This window comes from Hyperolius riggenbachi, chromosome 5 (genome assembly GCF_040937935.1).
Source record: "Hyperolius riggenbachi isolate aHypRig1 chromosome 5, aHypRig1.pri, whole genome shotgun sequence".
NCBI lineage: Eukaryota > Metazoa > Chordata > Amphibia > Anura > Hyperoliidae > Hyperolius > Hyperolius riggenbachi.
The window spans coordinates 33,161,062-33,176,615 of record NC_090650.1 but is presented as its reverse complement, the minus strand read 5'-3'; the positions used below and the strand labels follow the sequence as shown (position 1 = coordinate 33,176,615).

Below are 15,554 nucleotides of genomic sequence, written 5' to 3'. Positions count from 1 at the left end.
CTCTTATACACAAGGAAAGTTGTCTGGCTGCCATGCTGAGCTTTTTGGCCTTAGGTTATTTAAAATCACACCCCTGGAACGAGCATGCAACTGTAAGGCCTCTTTTCCACGAACTGTTGAGCTGTGTGCTCAGCAAGCAGTTACCAGGCAGCAGTGAGCAGTTACCAGGCAGCAGTGAGCAGTTACCAGGCAGCAGTGAGCAGTTACCAGGCAGCAGTGAGCAGTTACCAGGCAGCAGTGAGCAGTTACCAGGCAGCAGTGAGCAGTTACCAGGCAGCAGTGAGCAGTTGTGAGAGTTTGAGAGGCATTTCACTGCCTGTAAACAGTTAATTCTCACTTCAGAGCTCATAGTTAGAAGGGGCACGTGTGCCCCTGCTAAAACGCCGCTATCCCGTGGCTAAACGGGGGTCCCTTCACCCCCAAACCTCCCCCCCCCCCTCCCCCCCGCAAAATCAACGACCAAATTGGTCGTAGATTTTGCTGCTGCTGGAGGCAGGGCTAACGGCTGCAGCCCTGCCTCACAGCGCATCTATCATAGGCGCATCGCCGCCTCTCCCCCGCCCCTCTCAGTGAAGGAAGACAGAGGGGCGGGGGAGAGGCGGAGATACGCGCTGACAGACGCGCGTGGGGCAGGGCTGCGGCGGTTAGCCCTGCCCCAATGCGGAAGCGCTCCCCCGCTGCACGGAGGGGATTTTGAAGGTAAGGGACCCCCGTTTAGCCGCGCGATAGCGGCGTTTTAGCAGGGGCACACATGCCCCTGCTAACTATGAGCTCTGAAGCGAGATTTATTCTCGTTTCAGAGTCTCTTTAAGTTCCTTCTAGGCTGCCTGGAGGCAAACACTCTAAATCTAGCGCAGGAGACTTGGGCGCAGCCGGCGCCACCATAGGCCGTAATAGGAACTACGGCTATAGCAGGCACAGGGAGTAACTTCAGCGCCGTCAGAAGACGAAGCTGAAGTTGTTTTTAAAACAATAATTCGGCTTCCAGCAATATCTATCAGCTGAATTATTTCATTCCCCCACTATCCATGGCGGCCTGGAGGGGGAATAGTAATTAACATGGCCCGGACTTGTGCAGAAGCAGGATCAGCCATACACCGGCTGTGTCCTGCACCCAAGTCTCCCGCGCCATTATCTCTCGTACGCGCCTGGAGGTCCCACTAGCTATGAGCTGAAACCAGAGAATTGATAATGCCAGCTTGCACGCAAAATATATGCAGAATGGAAAGGAGACAAATAAAAACATTTCCTAATTACGGATGGTCGATGAGATGCCGATAATTGCATGTTGCAGGATTACGCAAATTCTTGCTTCTTGAAAATAGACCAATCGAATCCCACCGAGGTAAAATTCGGCTGGTGTATTTTCCAGCTGCATACATTTGCATAATCCTGCATCTAACCCAAATTAGTAGTATCTTCTTGGCCACACTATTCCTCACTAATTTGATTAGACCAATTTCAAGCTGCCACTGCTAGTCGACACCCCCCTCCCCTCCCGTAGTTCCTGCACCACCAGGAAGTTTAAACGAGCACTGCATCGCTAATCTGAAGCTTGCACGAGTTTGAACCTGCGCACAAGCGATTCCTTTCTCTGTGCTCGCGGTGCCTGTGCCCGAGGACAATAAGTAGTACCTGGACAATGGGCTTCAGTAATTTTTTTGGGCCCCAGTTCAGGGGTACTTTAAGACTTCGTTTCCACATGCACGCTTATGGCCACGTTTTCGGAAACATGCAGTGATCTGCAAGGACATCAGAAGGGCATAGACACTGTCTGATGTTTCCATTCATGCATTGCAATTCACCATAGAATCGCAACACAAGGTTGCCTGAATATCTGTGTATTTGTGGTGCGCTCCCATTCATGCCTATGAGAGCCGATCGCTCTCTTGTTTCCCAGGGGTACAGCCGTGTCACACGGCTGTCCCCAGTACAGCACTGCTGCTGATCGCAGCGCTGCACTATGTAAATAGACAGCGATCACGCCGTCTAACAGTCTCCGGAGCAGCAATCGCCGCTCAGAGACCGAAGTCGGGGTGGAGCTCCGCCCCCCGAGCAGGAGATGCGCGCGCAGCCTGCGCACGATCCCCTGCAAATCCCAGCCTCAGGACTTGACCCCAATTGGCGTTAGGCGGTCCTGGGGCTGCCGCCGCGGCCACGCCCCATTGGCGTGGGGCGGTCTTCAAGTAGTTAAATAGAAAGTGTGACAAAATTGAACACTGGGACCAAGTCACGTGCCAACTGCAATGTCTAGTACTGGCCACCTTCCTCCGTTATAAAGTTTCCTGGTGTCTACTGGCTCTAACCCCTATACAGTTCCACTGTGTTTTGTAGCCCTCCTCCCCCCCCCCCCCCCCCCCATACAGTTCCCTAGTGTTTAGTGCTTTCCCCCTTCCATCCCCCATATGACTTCCATGGTGATCTAGAGCTGTACCTCCTGTATAGCCTCCCTGATGGTCTAGAGTGGGCCAAACATAATGTAAAGTGGAAAACCCCTCGGGGGGGGGCAAATTTAATGGCTCTGAGGGCCAGATTTGGCCCACAAGCTGGAGTTTGACATATGGTTTAGAGGAACCCAACGCTGGAATAGAGGTGCGTGAGAAAATTGGGGCACCCTCTGGGCCTTTTTCACTAGCGGCGATTGCGATGCTGAATCGCAAACCGCTAGTGGATTTTTAAATCGCTACGGTTTGCCAAACATAGGAATCGCGGTAGGTAATTTCCACTACCGCGACTTGTTTTTTTAATTAAGCGCGATCGCGCTGTGGAGCGATTTTTGCCGCGATTTTGCTATGCAGTGCATCGCATAGCAAAATCACGATCGCAATCGCCGGGAAAATTTGGAACTTTGCTGAATCACAATGGCTAGCGTTTAGCGCAAACGCTTGCGATTGCTAGTGGAAAAGGGCCATCTGAGTCTGGACTATCCAGAGGCATTACTCTACCGAGGTAGGCAATTATTTTTTGCAAGATGTCAGGTACACTTTAAGGCCAGTTTTATACTTATGTTGTTGCCAATCATATATTCGGCAGAGTGAGCCATATTAATAGCACCACCCCCTGTTCAGTGGCGCACTCCCTGCTGGTACATCTCAGGTACACTTTAAAAGGACAACTGTAACAAGAGGGATATTGAGGCTGCCATATTTATTTCATTTTAAGCAATACCAGTTGCCTGGCTGTCCTGCTGATCCTCTGCCTCTAAGGCTCATACACACATCAGACCATAGTCTTTGGAAAATGAAAGATCACAGACCAATCTTACCACCCTTTATTATTATGTATTTATATAGCGCCAACATATTACGCAGCGCTGTACAGTATATATATATATATTGTCTTGTCACTAACTGTCCCTCGAAGGAGCTCACAATCTAATCCCTACTATTATCATATGTCTATGTTTGTATTATGTAGTGTAAGTACTGTAGTCTAGGGCCAATTTAGGGATGAGCCAATTAACTTATCTGTATGTTTTTGGAATGTGAGAGGAAACCAGAGTACCCGGAGGAAACCCACGCAGACACGGGGAGAACATACAAACTCCTTGCAGATGGTGCCCTGGCTGGGATTCGAACCGGGGACCCAGCGCTGCAAAGGCGAGAGCGCTAACCACTACGCCACCATGCTACCCTTCATGTAGTATCAGAACCATACCTTCACAGTCTTTTCTATGGAGCTGAACTCCACATCAGAAAAAAAATCTTTGCAAGATGCTGCACACACAGATGCTGTACAGACACAAAAGATCAGTATCTGCAAAAGATCTGTTCCTGCCAAAGATCCGTTCCTGCAAATTGCAATGATAGTCTATGAGATCTGCAGATCATCATACACACATGATTTAACTGACATTCATCTGCAGATCAGATCCACCAGGATGGATTTTCAGATCTGCGGATGATTGCTTGATCTGCAGATGAATGTCAGTTAAATCATGTGTGTATGATGATCTGCAGATCTCATAGACTATCATTGCAATTTGCAGGAATGGATTTTTGGCAGGAACAGATCTTTTGCAGATACTGATCTTTTGAATGTGTTCAGCATCTTTGTGTGCAGCATCTTGCTAAGATTTCTATCTGATGGGGAGTTCAGCTCCATAGAAAAGACTGTGTAGAGTATGGCTCTCATACTACATGAAGGGTGGTAAGATTGGTCTGTGATCTAACATTTTCCAAAGACTATAGTCTGATGTGTGTATGAGCGTTTATAGTGGCTGGATGGTGTAATGTTTAAGGGCTCTGCCTCCGACACAGGAGACCTGGGCTCGAATCTCGGCTCTGCCTGTTCAGTAAGCCAGATCTATTCAGTAGGAGACCTTAGGCAAGTCTCCCTAACACTGCCACTGCCTATAGAGCGCGTCCTTGTGGCTGCAGCTCTGGCGCTTTGAGTCCGCCAGGAGAAAAGCGTGATATAAATGTTATTTGTCTTGTCTTGAATACTTTTAGCCATAGACCCTGAACAAGCATGCAGCAGATCAGATGTTTGACATTGTCAGAGCTGACAAGATTAGCTGCATGCTTGTTTCTGGTGTGATTCAGACACTACTGCAGCCATATAGACCAGCGGGGCTGCCAGGCAACTGGTATTGTTTAATACGAAATTAATATGGCAGCCATCATATCCCTCTCACTTCAGTTGTCCTTTAAAGTGTACCAGAGATCTAAAAATAGCAAAAATTGATATTTAGCCAGGGTTTCCTCCAGCCCCCTAAGTCCCTTGGCGTCCTCCCACGGTCTGCCGTTCAGCCGCGATCAGCCCCAGTAACAGGCTCAGTCGGGTCTTCTGCGCATGTGCAGTCGGAGCTACCGGTCTTCAGGAGCATTCTGGCTCCAAAAGACTTCAGAAGCCTCCCGCGGTAGGAAATTTGAGCCATGCATTTAGCGCTGGAATGCAGGGACCGCGAAAAGAATCCAGAGCCTTCCCTCTCCTAAGGTAAGTATATGTTTTTGTTTTTTTATCTGGCTTCAGATTTAATTTAATTTTGTCCAGCTTCCTCAAAGTTGTTGCTTTGTCGACTTTTAAATGCAAGTTATGAAAAAAAGGAAAGAAAGAAATCAGTTTGGTTTAAAAATAAATAAATATATGTAAACTGTGTGAAAGGCTTGCGTTGTGCTCACGAGTGACCAATTTTCCCTGCTACGTTTATGGCCGGGGTGTGTCTCCTGCTGAGATTCATAAACTGACATTTCCCCGCTGTGTCACCTCAGTGCAATAGGAAAAGATGCAAATAACGGCTTATATTCAAATTTCGTGCAAATTGGAATTAGACCAAACAAAAGCACTTTCTGTTGATCTTGCCTGGTCCAGATCCTAACTGCATACAAATTGCATGCCACTTAGTCTTATGCAGCTCGAAAATCGACAAATCAAATGAGCCCACATTATAGTCACCCCCCCCCCCCATGTGGTCTCCCTGCAGAGATTGCTCCCCCCCCCCCACATGTGGTCTCCCTGAAGAGGTTGCTCCCCCCCTGCATGTGGTCTCCCACCAGAGATTGCTTTCCCCCCCCCCCTCCCCAGGCATGTGCTCTCCCACCAGAGATTGCTCCCCCCCCCCCCCATGTGGTCTCCCTGCAGAGGTTGCTCCCCCCCTGCATGTGCTCTCCCACCAGAGATTGCTACCCCCCCCCATGTGGTCTCCCTGCAGAGGTTGCTCCCCCCCTGCATGTGCTCTCCCACCAGAGATTGCTACCCCCCCCCCCCCCCCCCCCCCACACACACACACACACACACACACACACACACACACACATGTGGTCTCCCTGCAGAGATTGCTTTCCCCCCCCCCCCCTCCCCAGGCATGTGCTCTCCCACCACCCACATGTGGTCTCCCTGAAGAGGATGCCCCCCCCCCCCCCCCCCCCATGTGGTCTCCCTGCAGAGATTGCTTTTCCCCCTCCCCAGGAATGTGCTCTCCCACCAGAGATTGCTCCCCCCCCCCCATGTGGTCTCCCTGCAGAGATTGCTTTTCCCCCTCCCCAGGAATGTGCTCTCCCACCAGAGATTGCTCCCCCCCCCCCATGTGGTCTCCCTGCAGAGACTGCCCCCGCACGTGGTCCAGTCTCCAACCACTACTGTACTCCCTCCCAATCTCACAGAACAGGCTGCATGCCAGATATCCGGGCAGGGCGTTTGTACAGCTAGGTATATCACTCCTAAACAGTTATCAGGAATAATCACTTCATCTGATGGTTATTGCAAGTCTGCTTAGCATTATTAGGCTGGGAATACACGGTTCGTTCTTGAGCCATTTATATGGCTCGATAGATAATTGCCGACACGTCAGATCTCCCGCCTGATTGTTTCGCCGCTCTATTCCGCACTGAACACAATGGAAAAAACATAAGAAAAACGAGCTGAAGATTAGAGAATCGATCGAGCGGGAGAATCGAGCAGTGTATGCCCAGCATTAGGCTCTGTTCCCAATATGACCAGATGCCTGCAATGCATGCAGTTTGGGAACTATAAAGAAATGCCCGCTTACCAAAAGCCCATATCACCATTCCCATTTATGTCAGGTCTTGTAGTCCGATCATCACATCGCCTGGCAGGCTGCATTTTTGGTGCACTTGCAACACAGAAAACAAATAAACAACACAAACACTCACTCTCTCTCTCTCTCTCTCTAAAGCTGGCCACTAACGGTCCAATTTCTAGCGAAAAATCGTGCGAACGATCAGAAATTCTGATCGGATTGGTTGTAAATAATCTCCATTGGTGGACACAATCGATTATGAACGAGTGAAAAAAATGTCGCCCGAATGAATTTTCGTCGAACCAAAATTTGGATTTTCTTCGTGGTCGTGATAGATCGGAAGCAATGATTGGTTAGTTGATGGTGTAGTGAACGATTTTTCGTCCGATCAGAATTTCTGATCGCTCGAACGATTTTTCGCTAGAAATTGGACCGTTAGTGGCCACCTTAAGATAGTCAAAACTAGTACACACTATGCAACTTCAAATCAGATCAACGGGTTAAATTGTTAGTTTCCAGCATGTCAGATCTGCTCCCAATCAATATCAGGATCAATTTTGTGTAGTGATGATCTTTAAAAAAAATTGATCCCATTATTGATCTGGAGCAGATCGGAAATGTCAGAAATTATCGATTTAACCCGTCAATCTGCCAGAAAGTTGCATGGTGTTTATTAGGCTTTAGAGACTTGTACACAAGATCTGAAATCTAGTCACTTCCTTTCCCCCCCCCCCCCCACCTCTTCAACCCACTGCCTCTGCAATTACCAGAATCAGCCAGGGAGAATCCAGAACACTGCACAGGGCTAATCATATTCAGAAGGCCTGCTTATTCTGGTTCAGGAAAATCACCCCCCCCCCCCCCCCCCAAAAAAAAATACACATAAAGTCATTGCTCCTCCCTGGTGACTTGATTATTGAAAACACTCTGGGAGAAATGTGTCAGAGCCCTTTAATTGCCAGATTCTGCTAACAACCAATGCCAATCAAAAATTCCCAGCCAGTTGCAGACTTTATAATTAGTAATTTTTAGTAACTTTATAATTAGTCTAGTAGTACTGCAATTCTAGTTGACTGCAATTTAATCTATCAACATCAACAAAGGCAAAAAGATATTAAATGGATTGAAAGTGACCAAACATTCCTGAAATAGTTTGATTGAGTTCCTGATCCACCCACTGCAGAATCCAGACTGCACAATAGTTATTACTGTTCCCCAGGCCAGTGCTGCTATGACAAGGGATACCCCTCACTAACTCACCCCAGGCTGTCCTCCGGGGGGTCCCTGGTAAGCCATCCTTCCTCCTTGTAATGCTCTCTGCAGCAGACTGAGTGTACAACCAGAAACTTCACTCTAACGTCCAGCAATGCCGGGCCACGCCCTTCCTCGCGGAACACGCCCTTCCTGCGCTGATACCCAGCAATACAGGACCATGCCCTTCCTCTGGAAACACGCCCTCCCTTCGCTGATATCCAGCAATACATGACCACGCCCTTTCACTCGGGCCCCGCCCTCCTTTGAGTTGAAGCTCAAGCTAGAGGTAGGGCCGCAGCTGGGGCGGGGCGGGGGGAGTGCTGCGTAGCAGGGTGTGCTGAAAGTGTTGTGACCTGTCCCCCTCCACTGCACTGTTGTAATATGTATTAAAAGAGGGGTGTACTACCAATGATAACTTTATATATATATAGTTATTATTATTATTGGCTCATTTGTATTTGCTGAACTGAAATGTTTGGAGGTCTGAGCCTGAGTTTACAGTGATATAGCTCCCAACGGTCCCCCTTTGAGAGCCTTGTCCCTCTTTCCTCCTCATGTGTCCCTCTTTCCTCCTCATGTGTCCCTCTTTCCTCCTCATGTGTCCCTCTTTCAGGACTGTCCGACTGTGTCCCTCTTTCAGGACTGTCCGACTGTGTCCCTCTTTCTATGTAAATATATATATTTCTCTACTACAAAATGTGTTTGACTCAAAATTTTATTCACATCCTTAAAATTGATACAGGGGTGCAGCTAAGGTTTTTGTGGCCCTAAGCGGACTGTAGCAAGAGGCCCTATCCTGCGGCGCGCGAAGCGCGCCGCGGCGAAAAATGGGTGTGGCTATCCCGCATAAGTGGGCGTGGCCATGACATGTGGGTGGAGCAGGAGGGCGGATTGGGGCGGGGCTGTTTGCGGGGAAAAAATGGATGTTGGGGTGATTGAGGCGCGCGTAGCGCGCCGAAAGATTGGCGCGGCCATGACATTGTATGGGCGAAGCTTAACCGTAGCACAGCAAATATAGCCAACTATGACCATTAAATAATAAATGCAGCAACAGTTACCCCAGACACCAGAAAATAAAAACGCAATTTGGCCCACATTTCAGCAGAAATCAAACGCAATTAGGGCACATTTTCAGCAGAAATCAAACGCAATTAGGGCACATTTTCAGCCGAAATCAAACGCAATTAGGGCACATTTTCAGCAGAAATCAAACGCAATTAGGGCCACATTTTCAGCAGATATCAAACGCATTTAGGGCACAGTTCAGCAGAAATCAATCGCAATTAGGGCCACATTTTCAGCAGATATCAAACGCAATTAGGGCACAGTTCAGCAGAAATCAATCGCAATTAGGGCCACATTTTCAGCAGATATCAAACGCATTTAGGGCACAGTTCAGAAGAAATCAATCGCAATTAGGGCCACATTTTCAGCAGATATCAAACGCATTTAGGGCACAGTTCAGCAGAAATCAATCGCAATTAGGGCCACATTTTCAGCAGATATCAAACGCATTTAGGGCACAGTTCAGCAGAAATCAATCGCAATTAGGGCCACATTTTCAGCAGATATCAAACGCATTTAGGGCACAGTTCAGCAGAAATCAATCGCAATTAGGGCCACATTTTCAGCAGATATCAAACGCATTTAGGGCACAGTTCAGCAGAAATCAATCGCAATTAGGGCCACATTTTCAGCAGATATCAAACGCATTTAGGGCACAGTTCAGCAGAAATCAATCGCAATTAGGGCCACATTTTCAGCAGATATCAAACGCAATTAGGGCACAGTTCAGCAGAAATCAATCGCAATTAGGGCCACATTTTCAGCAGATATCAAATGCATTTAGGGCACAGTTCAGCAGAAATCAATCGCAATTAGGGCCACATTTTCAGCAGATATCAAATGCATTTAGGGCACAGTTCAGCAGAAATCAATCGCAAATTCGCAATTAGGGCTGCGGCTGCAAAAAGAAAAGAATTTACTCACCTGGCAGGCTGGCACTGGCAGAAGTCTTCTCTCCCTGGTCTCCTCTCCCGGCCGGCTTCTCAGGCGCGCAGTTCCCACGGAGCTCCCTTCCTGGCTTCCTCCTCCAATCTCCCGCGCTGATTCATGCAGGGCTACGGGTCGGGAAGATGGCCACCCGAAGCCCTGTACTGGAGACATAGTCTCCAGAGCAGGGCTTCGGCGGCGGCCATCTTCCTGTAGCCCTGCTCTGCTCTGCCAGCCCTGCGGGGAAAAAGTGACGTCACGCCGACGTCACGGAGCCGCCGAGGCCCCTAAGATTGTGAGGCCCCAAGCGACCGCTTGGTTCGCTTTATGCCTCGCGGCGCCCCTGAATTGATATATTACTAATTTTAAAATGTTACTATGAAGGAGAATGAACCAGGATAGAAATGACCAGTGTGGATTGAATTATAAAACAACATATTTTTCTTATGAAATCTTTATGGTATGCATGATTAGGGGCGTGGCGGGCGTGATCAGGGGTGTGGTGGGGGCAGTGGCTTAAGTGTCCCTCTTTCTCATCTCATCGTCACCAGGCAGGCACCAGGTAAATCTGCACACTTCAGTCATAATGCTGCCCTGTGTGCACAGAGCTGATCTGAGCATACAGCTGACAGGCCCCATCCACATCTAAAAACGAAAACGCAAGCATTTTGCGTTTTTGTGCGCTTTTTTTTCCCTCTCCCGCCACTCCACTGCGCGCTGCTTTTTTGTAAAAATCGCTTTTCTAGAGCGGTTTTTGTAATTCACTCCGATGCAGGTCAGGAAGTGAACTCTTTGACCCGGAAAAGAATAAATACAAACGCTCACGCAATCGCTGCACAAAGCGATTTTGTGAACGTTTGCGATATCCCTATACCTTCCATTATAGCAAAAACGCCTCAAAAATGGTACAGGCTGCGCTTTGCTGATCGGATCGCAAACGAACCGCTCCGCTGTGAACTCTTTCATAGGGAATCATTGCACAGGCGTTTTGTGGGATATTTTGAAAATCAACCGCGCTTCAAAGAAGGCGGAAAACGCCCCTAGTGTGAACGGGCCCTCATTGTTAGGTGATATTTTGACAGTTGCCTCCACGATTCAACCAATTTTGGGTTGCATGTATCGATTGGACATGCTGCAGTATACTTTACCTGTACGTGTCCACCACTGGCTCCATCTGCATACACACGCCCTGCATGACTGTCTCTCAGAGGGGCCCACAATCTAATCCTTACCACAGTCATATGTCTATTTTTTTGTGTAGTGTCTAGGGCCAATTTAGGGAAACCAAGTAACTTAGCTGTATGTTTATGGGAGGTGGGAGGAAACCAGAGTGCCCGGAGTAAACCCACACAGACACGGGGAGAACATACAAACTCCCTGCTCTGGCTGGGATAAGAACCTGGAGACCCAGCGCTGCAAGGCAAAAGTGTTAACCACTACGCAACGCCACCATACTGCCCGATGCGATGCGATGTGACTATTGCGTCACAGACAATGGGCTCTATTTTCAAAGACTTCCCGCATGCGGTAAAGTACATGCGGGAAGTTTGCGACCAAAACACAGTCAAGTTGACATTCTCAAAATGTTCCGCATGTTTTTTCCGCATGCGGAAAAAGTGCGGTAAAAGTGCGGGATTCATGCAGAAATATTTCCAAAAAAGTCGGTATTTTCCGCAATAAAAAATCAATTCTCAAAACTGTTCTGGCGCATCATTTCGTCGATATTTACCGATTTTTTATCACCTACAAGAAGTAGGTGATATATTCCGCAACCCATTGACTTTAATGAAGTCTGGAGGCTTAAGGGCTGTGCTTGCTGGACTTTAACATTTTTTTTTTAAACACTTTTTCATGCAACCTTTTTACCGCATGATTTCCGCATGAATAATGGCTGTTACCGCATCTTTTTTCCCGCATGCGGAAAACATGCGGAAAATATTAGTGAATGTGGAAAAAATGCGGAGTTTACCGCTGGCGGTAATTTTGCGGTAATATTTTGCGGTGATTTGGGCTCTTTGGCCTAGTGCACACCAGAGCGGTTCTGCTGCGGTTTGCAATCCGCTTGCGGGTGCGGATCCGCTAGGATAATGTATTTCAGTGGGCTGGTGCACACCAGAGCGGGAGGCGTTTTGCAGAAACGCATATTCCCGGGCTGCTGCAGATTTTGGATTGCGGAGGCGTTTCTGCCTCCAATGTAAAGTATAGGAAAAACGCAAACCGCTCCGAAAAACGGCACTTCAGAGCGGTTTGCCAGGCGTTTTTTGTTACAGTAGCTGTTCAGTAACAGCTTTACTGTAACAATACATGAAATCTACTACACCAAAAACGCTTCACCAAACCGCAAAATGCTAGCTGAAACGCTACAGAAAAAGAAGAAAAAGCGTTTCAAAATCTGCTAGCATTTTGCGGATCTGCTAGCGGTTTTTGGTGTGCACCAGGCCTCTGAGAAAAGAGCCCAAAGAAGCATATTTAATGAGAAGCATGCTACACTGCCTCTGTTCATGCATACGTTCAGGAAATGCTGTTGAAACAAAGAAAACACTGAGAATCCCCCACGAGGAGATGGACTGGCCCAAAACCTGTCGGGTGTGTCAGATTTTAACTGCCTACTTTTTTCGCAATAGTCTTTATAAAGTCACACCCTAACTTCCCACTGTGAACGTAGCCTGGACTTTGGGTTTAACAAGGAAAAACAAACAAACAACGGTGTTTCTGCCAACAATTTCTAGCTGTTTAGCTGCATTATTTCTTGTAAAAGAGCACAGTGTACACTACAAGGAGGCACGCCGATTACAGTTTTTCTCATTTTCATTCAGAGCTGTCCAACCAGTAAACAATCCAGTCTGACTGGTTTGGGGATTATAAGTTACTGTGTAACTAACACGCTAACCTAACCTCGGGAGGGAAATCACACCTACACACGCTAAAGCCCAGTGCATGCATAATGTGTGGAATATATCATGATTACAGCTGATACGAACCCTGCAATACATCTGCAGTGTGTCTTCTTCCTGCTTTCATGGAAGGAGAAATAGGTTTAACATCCTGCACCGTGGCAGCCAGTTAACATAGCTGAGAGATCAAATTACACTGGTGATTAGTCACAGATGAAGGGGGAATTAGGCAGGCTAAACTCTCTAAATACATACAGGTTGCATTTCTCTATGTTTTGATTCTGTCCTGTGCAAGAGTTCAGGCTGGTACTAATGTGATTTTTAAAAAAAACGGTCAACTTGTGTAGGCTTACCTTAGATTTCCATACTTCTTTGCCTGTTCTAGCTGAGCTTAAATATGGCTTAAGGCCCGGTTCACATTAGCGTTCCCTGTCCGGATCCGCCTGATCAGATCCGGACCGTATACTGTACAAACGCATAGCAATGCAAAGGCTATGCGGACGTTCACACGCGTACGTTCCGTACAGTACGGAGCCGGATCGGATCCGGACTCCGGAGGCTTTTCCAACATGCGCTACTTTTTGGGTCCGGCTCATCCGGCCCACGCACCCGGAACGGATCCTGACTGCACCATGCGGATGTGGAAACCTATGGGGAACGGAAAGCACAGAACACACAGGATGCAAACACCTGACGTTCTACCCCACTTCCTATGCGGATTCTAGCGGCCATTTTGGATGGGGACACATGGGCAGCAGTGGAGCAGCAGTGACTAAACGTGCTGGAGTGTGCTGGAGCTGTTTGGCAGAATGTCGGAGGTGGAGGTGAGGCCTACAGCGGTGGACCTGATTCTACAGGTACACCTTCTGCAGACCCCAAGGTAATTTTGTTATTTTTTTTGTTTTTAAACCCCACGGATCCGGATGCATGCCTGATGCATGCCTGATGCAAACGGACCGGATCCGGATTGGAACCGTACGGTTCCAATCCGGATCAGGTCCTGATACGATCCGGATCCGGTCCGTTTGCATGCCAAAACGCAAGTGTGAACGGGGCCTTATACTGCATTTCTAGGTTAATACAAACTTGTTTCCATTGACTGAGTGTATCTTTACTGCAGGAATAATCAAAGGAGGTTTCCATCTAAAGTAGTCATGTTCTATGCCTCTGACATACCATTCCATTCTTAAAGGACACATCTAAGCACCCTAAAAAGAAAAAAAATCCACTTACCTGGGGCTTCCTCCAGCCCCTGCCAGCTGAGCCATCCTGTGTCCTCGCCACAGCTCTGCTCCCTGCCGGTGACCTGGGGACCCCTCTGCTCCAAGATGACCACTGCACCTGCACGAGTGGCTCTGAGAGTCGCGCTGACATCATCCGGACTGTACTGCACATGTGTAGTAGTTCTGTGCCTGCGCAGTACAGTCCGGATGAAGTCAGTGTGACTCAGCCGCATAGTGAAGCGCAAGCAGATTCCGACCTGGCGAGGTTGGCATCTGCAACGGAGAAGGACCAGGAACCATCGGAGTTGCGGCAAGGGCACAAGACGGCTGCCAGGGGGTTGGAGGAAGCCCGAGGTAAGTGGATTTTTTTATTTTTATTGTGCTTGGACCTTTCCTTTAAGTTATATTGAATGTATATTGTATTACTGTTAATGATCTGGTCTTTATAGTTTAATGTTTTTTTATATCTTTATTTTTTCACATATTTTAGTGCATTATTTCTAATTCTCATGCATTGGTTCAGAGACATTAAAGAGGAGCTGTTAGGTATAAGGTCTCAGAGAAAATAAACACATATATCAGTAGCTAAAGATTGGCTGTACTTACATTACATATGCATTTCACTGTCCACGTTTGTACTTCACATAATCTTTATATAGTATTTGCAGAGAATGATGCTCCTGACAGCTCATGGCAGGTTCCATGTTTGTCTGTCTCCTATGAAGCCAAATGTGTCGTCATGTCCTGCCTGCTTCCTGATGATTCCACTCACAGAAAAGCCCTTACTGAATAACACTACTGTGCAGTGAATATTAATTAGCCATGTGGCTAGGAACAATAGCGGACTCCTGCAGTGTACTCTGCCTGAGATTTATTAGTGCTGTGAGCTAGACTGTTACATGCTGTTGAAACTTGAGCCTCACTAGCAGCCAGGGGAGGGCCCCAGAATGCTTTGCAGTATCTGTTATTCGGCTTGCGTCCTCCTTAGGAGCCTGGGAATACGGAGCCTTGCTGTCAGCAAACATCTAAAGTAAGAGAGATTTTTAACTGCAGTATTGCCTTTTTGGCTTCCTTCTAAACTGTTTAACACAGGAGAATAGAGGTTTAAATTAGCTTTTGCAGCCTGACAGTTACTCTTTAAGTATTAATCTTATACCAATCCTATATAATAATTTGCAAATGTCTCTGCATCCTGTCCGTGTGTCAGTGCTTTCTCGCTACTGCGCATGTCAAGCACTGACAGCCGTTGGGACAGGATGCATGACAGGGCCAGGTGGTGGGCCGGGCGACCCTCGTGCGGTGAGCGGCTGCGAGCGGCCACACGCATGCGCGCTGTGATGCTGCGGCGAGGACTGACCTAGAGCTCGTTTTTAAATGGGCTTAAGTCGCTTAGTGATTAATAAGAGATGTGATCAGCTGAAATGGAATTACATTGCATGAACAAAGCTATGTGTAAAAGTTTTGCTATTTAGCAACAACGTTATATTGCTAGTGCTATATGCAATGTTCTTTATTTGTAGCGTTCATTTTTCACTGTATTTTTCATATAAAGAAAATTCTACTGGTACAATATATCACTCACTTGTCTTTTAACAAGTACCAGTAAAAAAATAAATTTGAAAAAAAAAAAAAAACCTGTCATACTAGGTGCTCAGTCAGCTTCTGAAAGAATCTACTATACAGGTTCCATTAGGTACAAACCTACCAGTG

At 47.5% G+C, this 15,554-nt stretch overlaps 1 protein-coding gene across 1 annotated transcript in view; it reads right to left on the bottom strand.

The window, feature by feature from the left end:
- The window catches only part of LOC137518105 (sorcin-like), a 39,755-nt gene extending 31,895 nt beyond the window's left edge, over positions 1-7,860 (bottom strand). Inside the window, exon 1 of the mRNA XM_068235437.1 lies at positions 7,742-7,860. Coding sequence (XP_068091538.1) covers positions 7,742-7,777 — 36 coding nt within the window. The 5' untranslated portion in view covers positions 7,778-7,860. The remainder of the gene's footprint in view (positions 1-7,741) is intronic.
- Between the last annotated feature and the right edge of the window lie 7,694 nt (positions 7,861-15,554).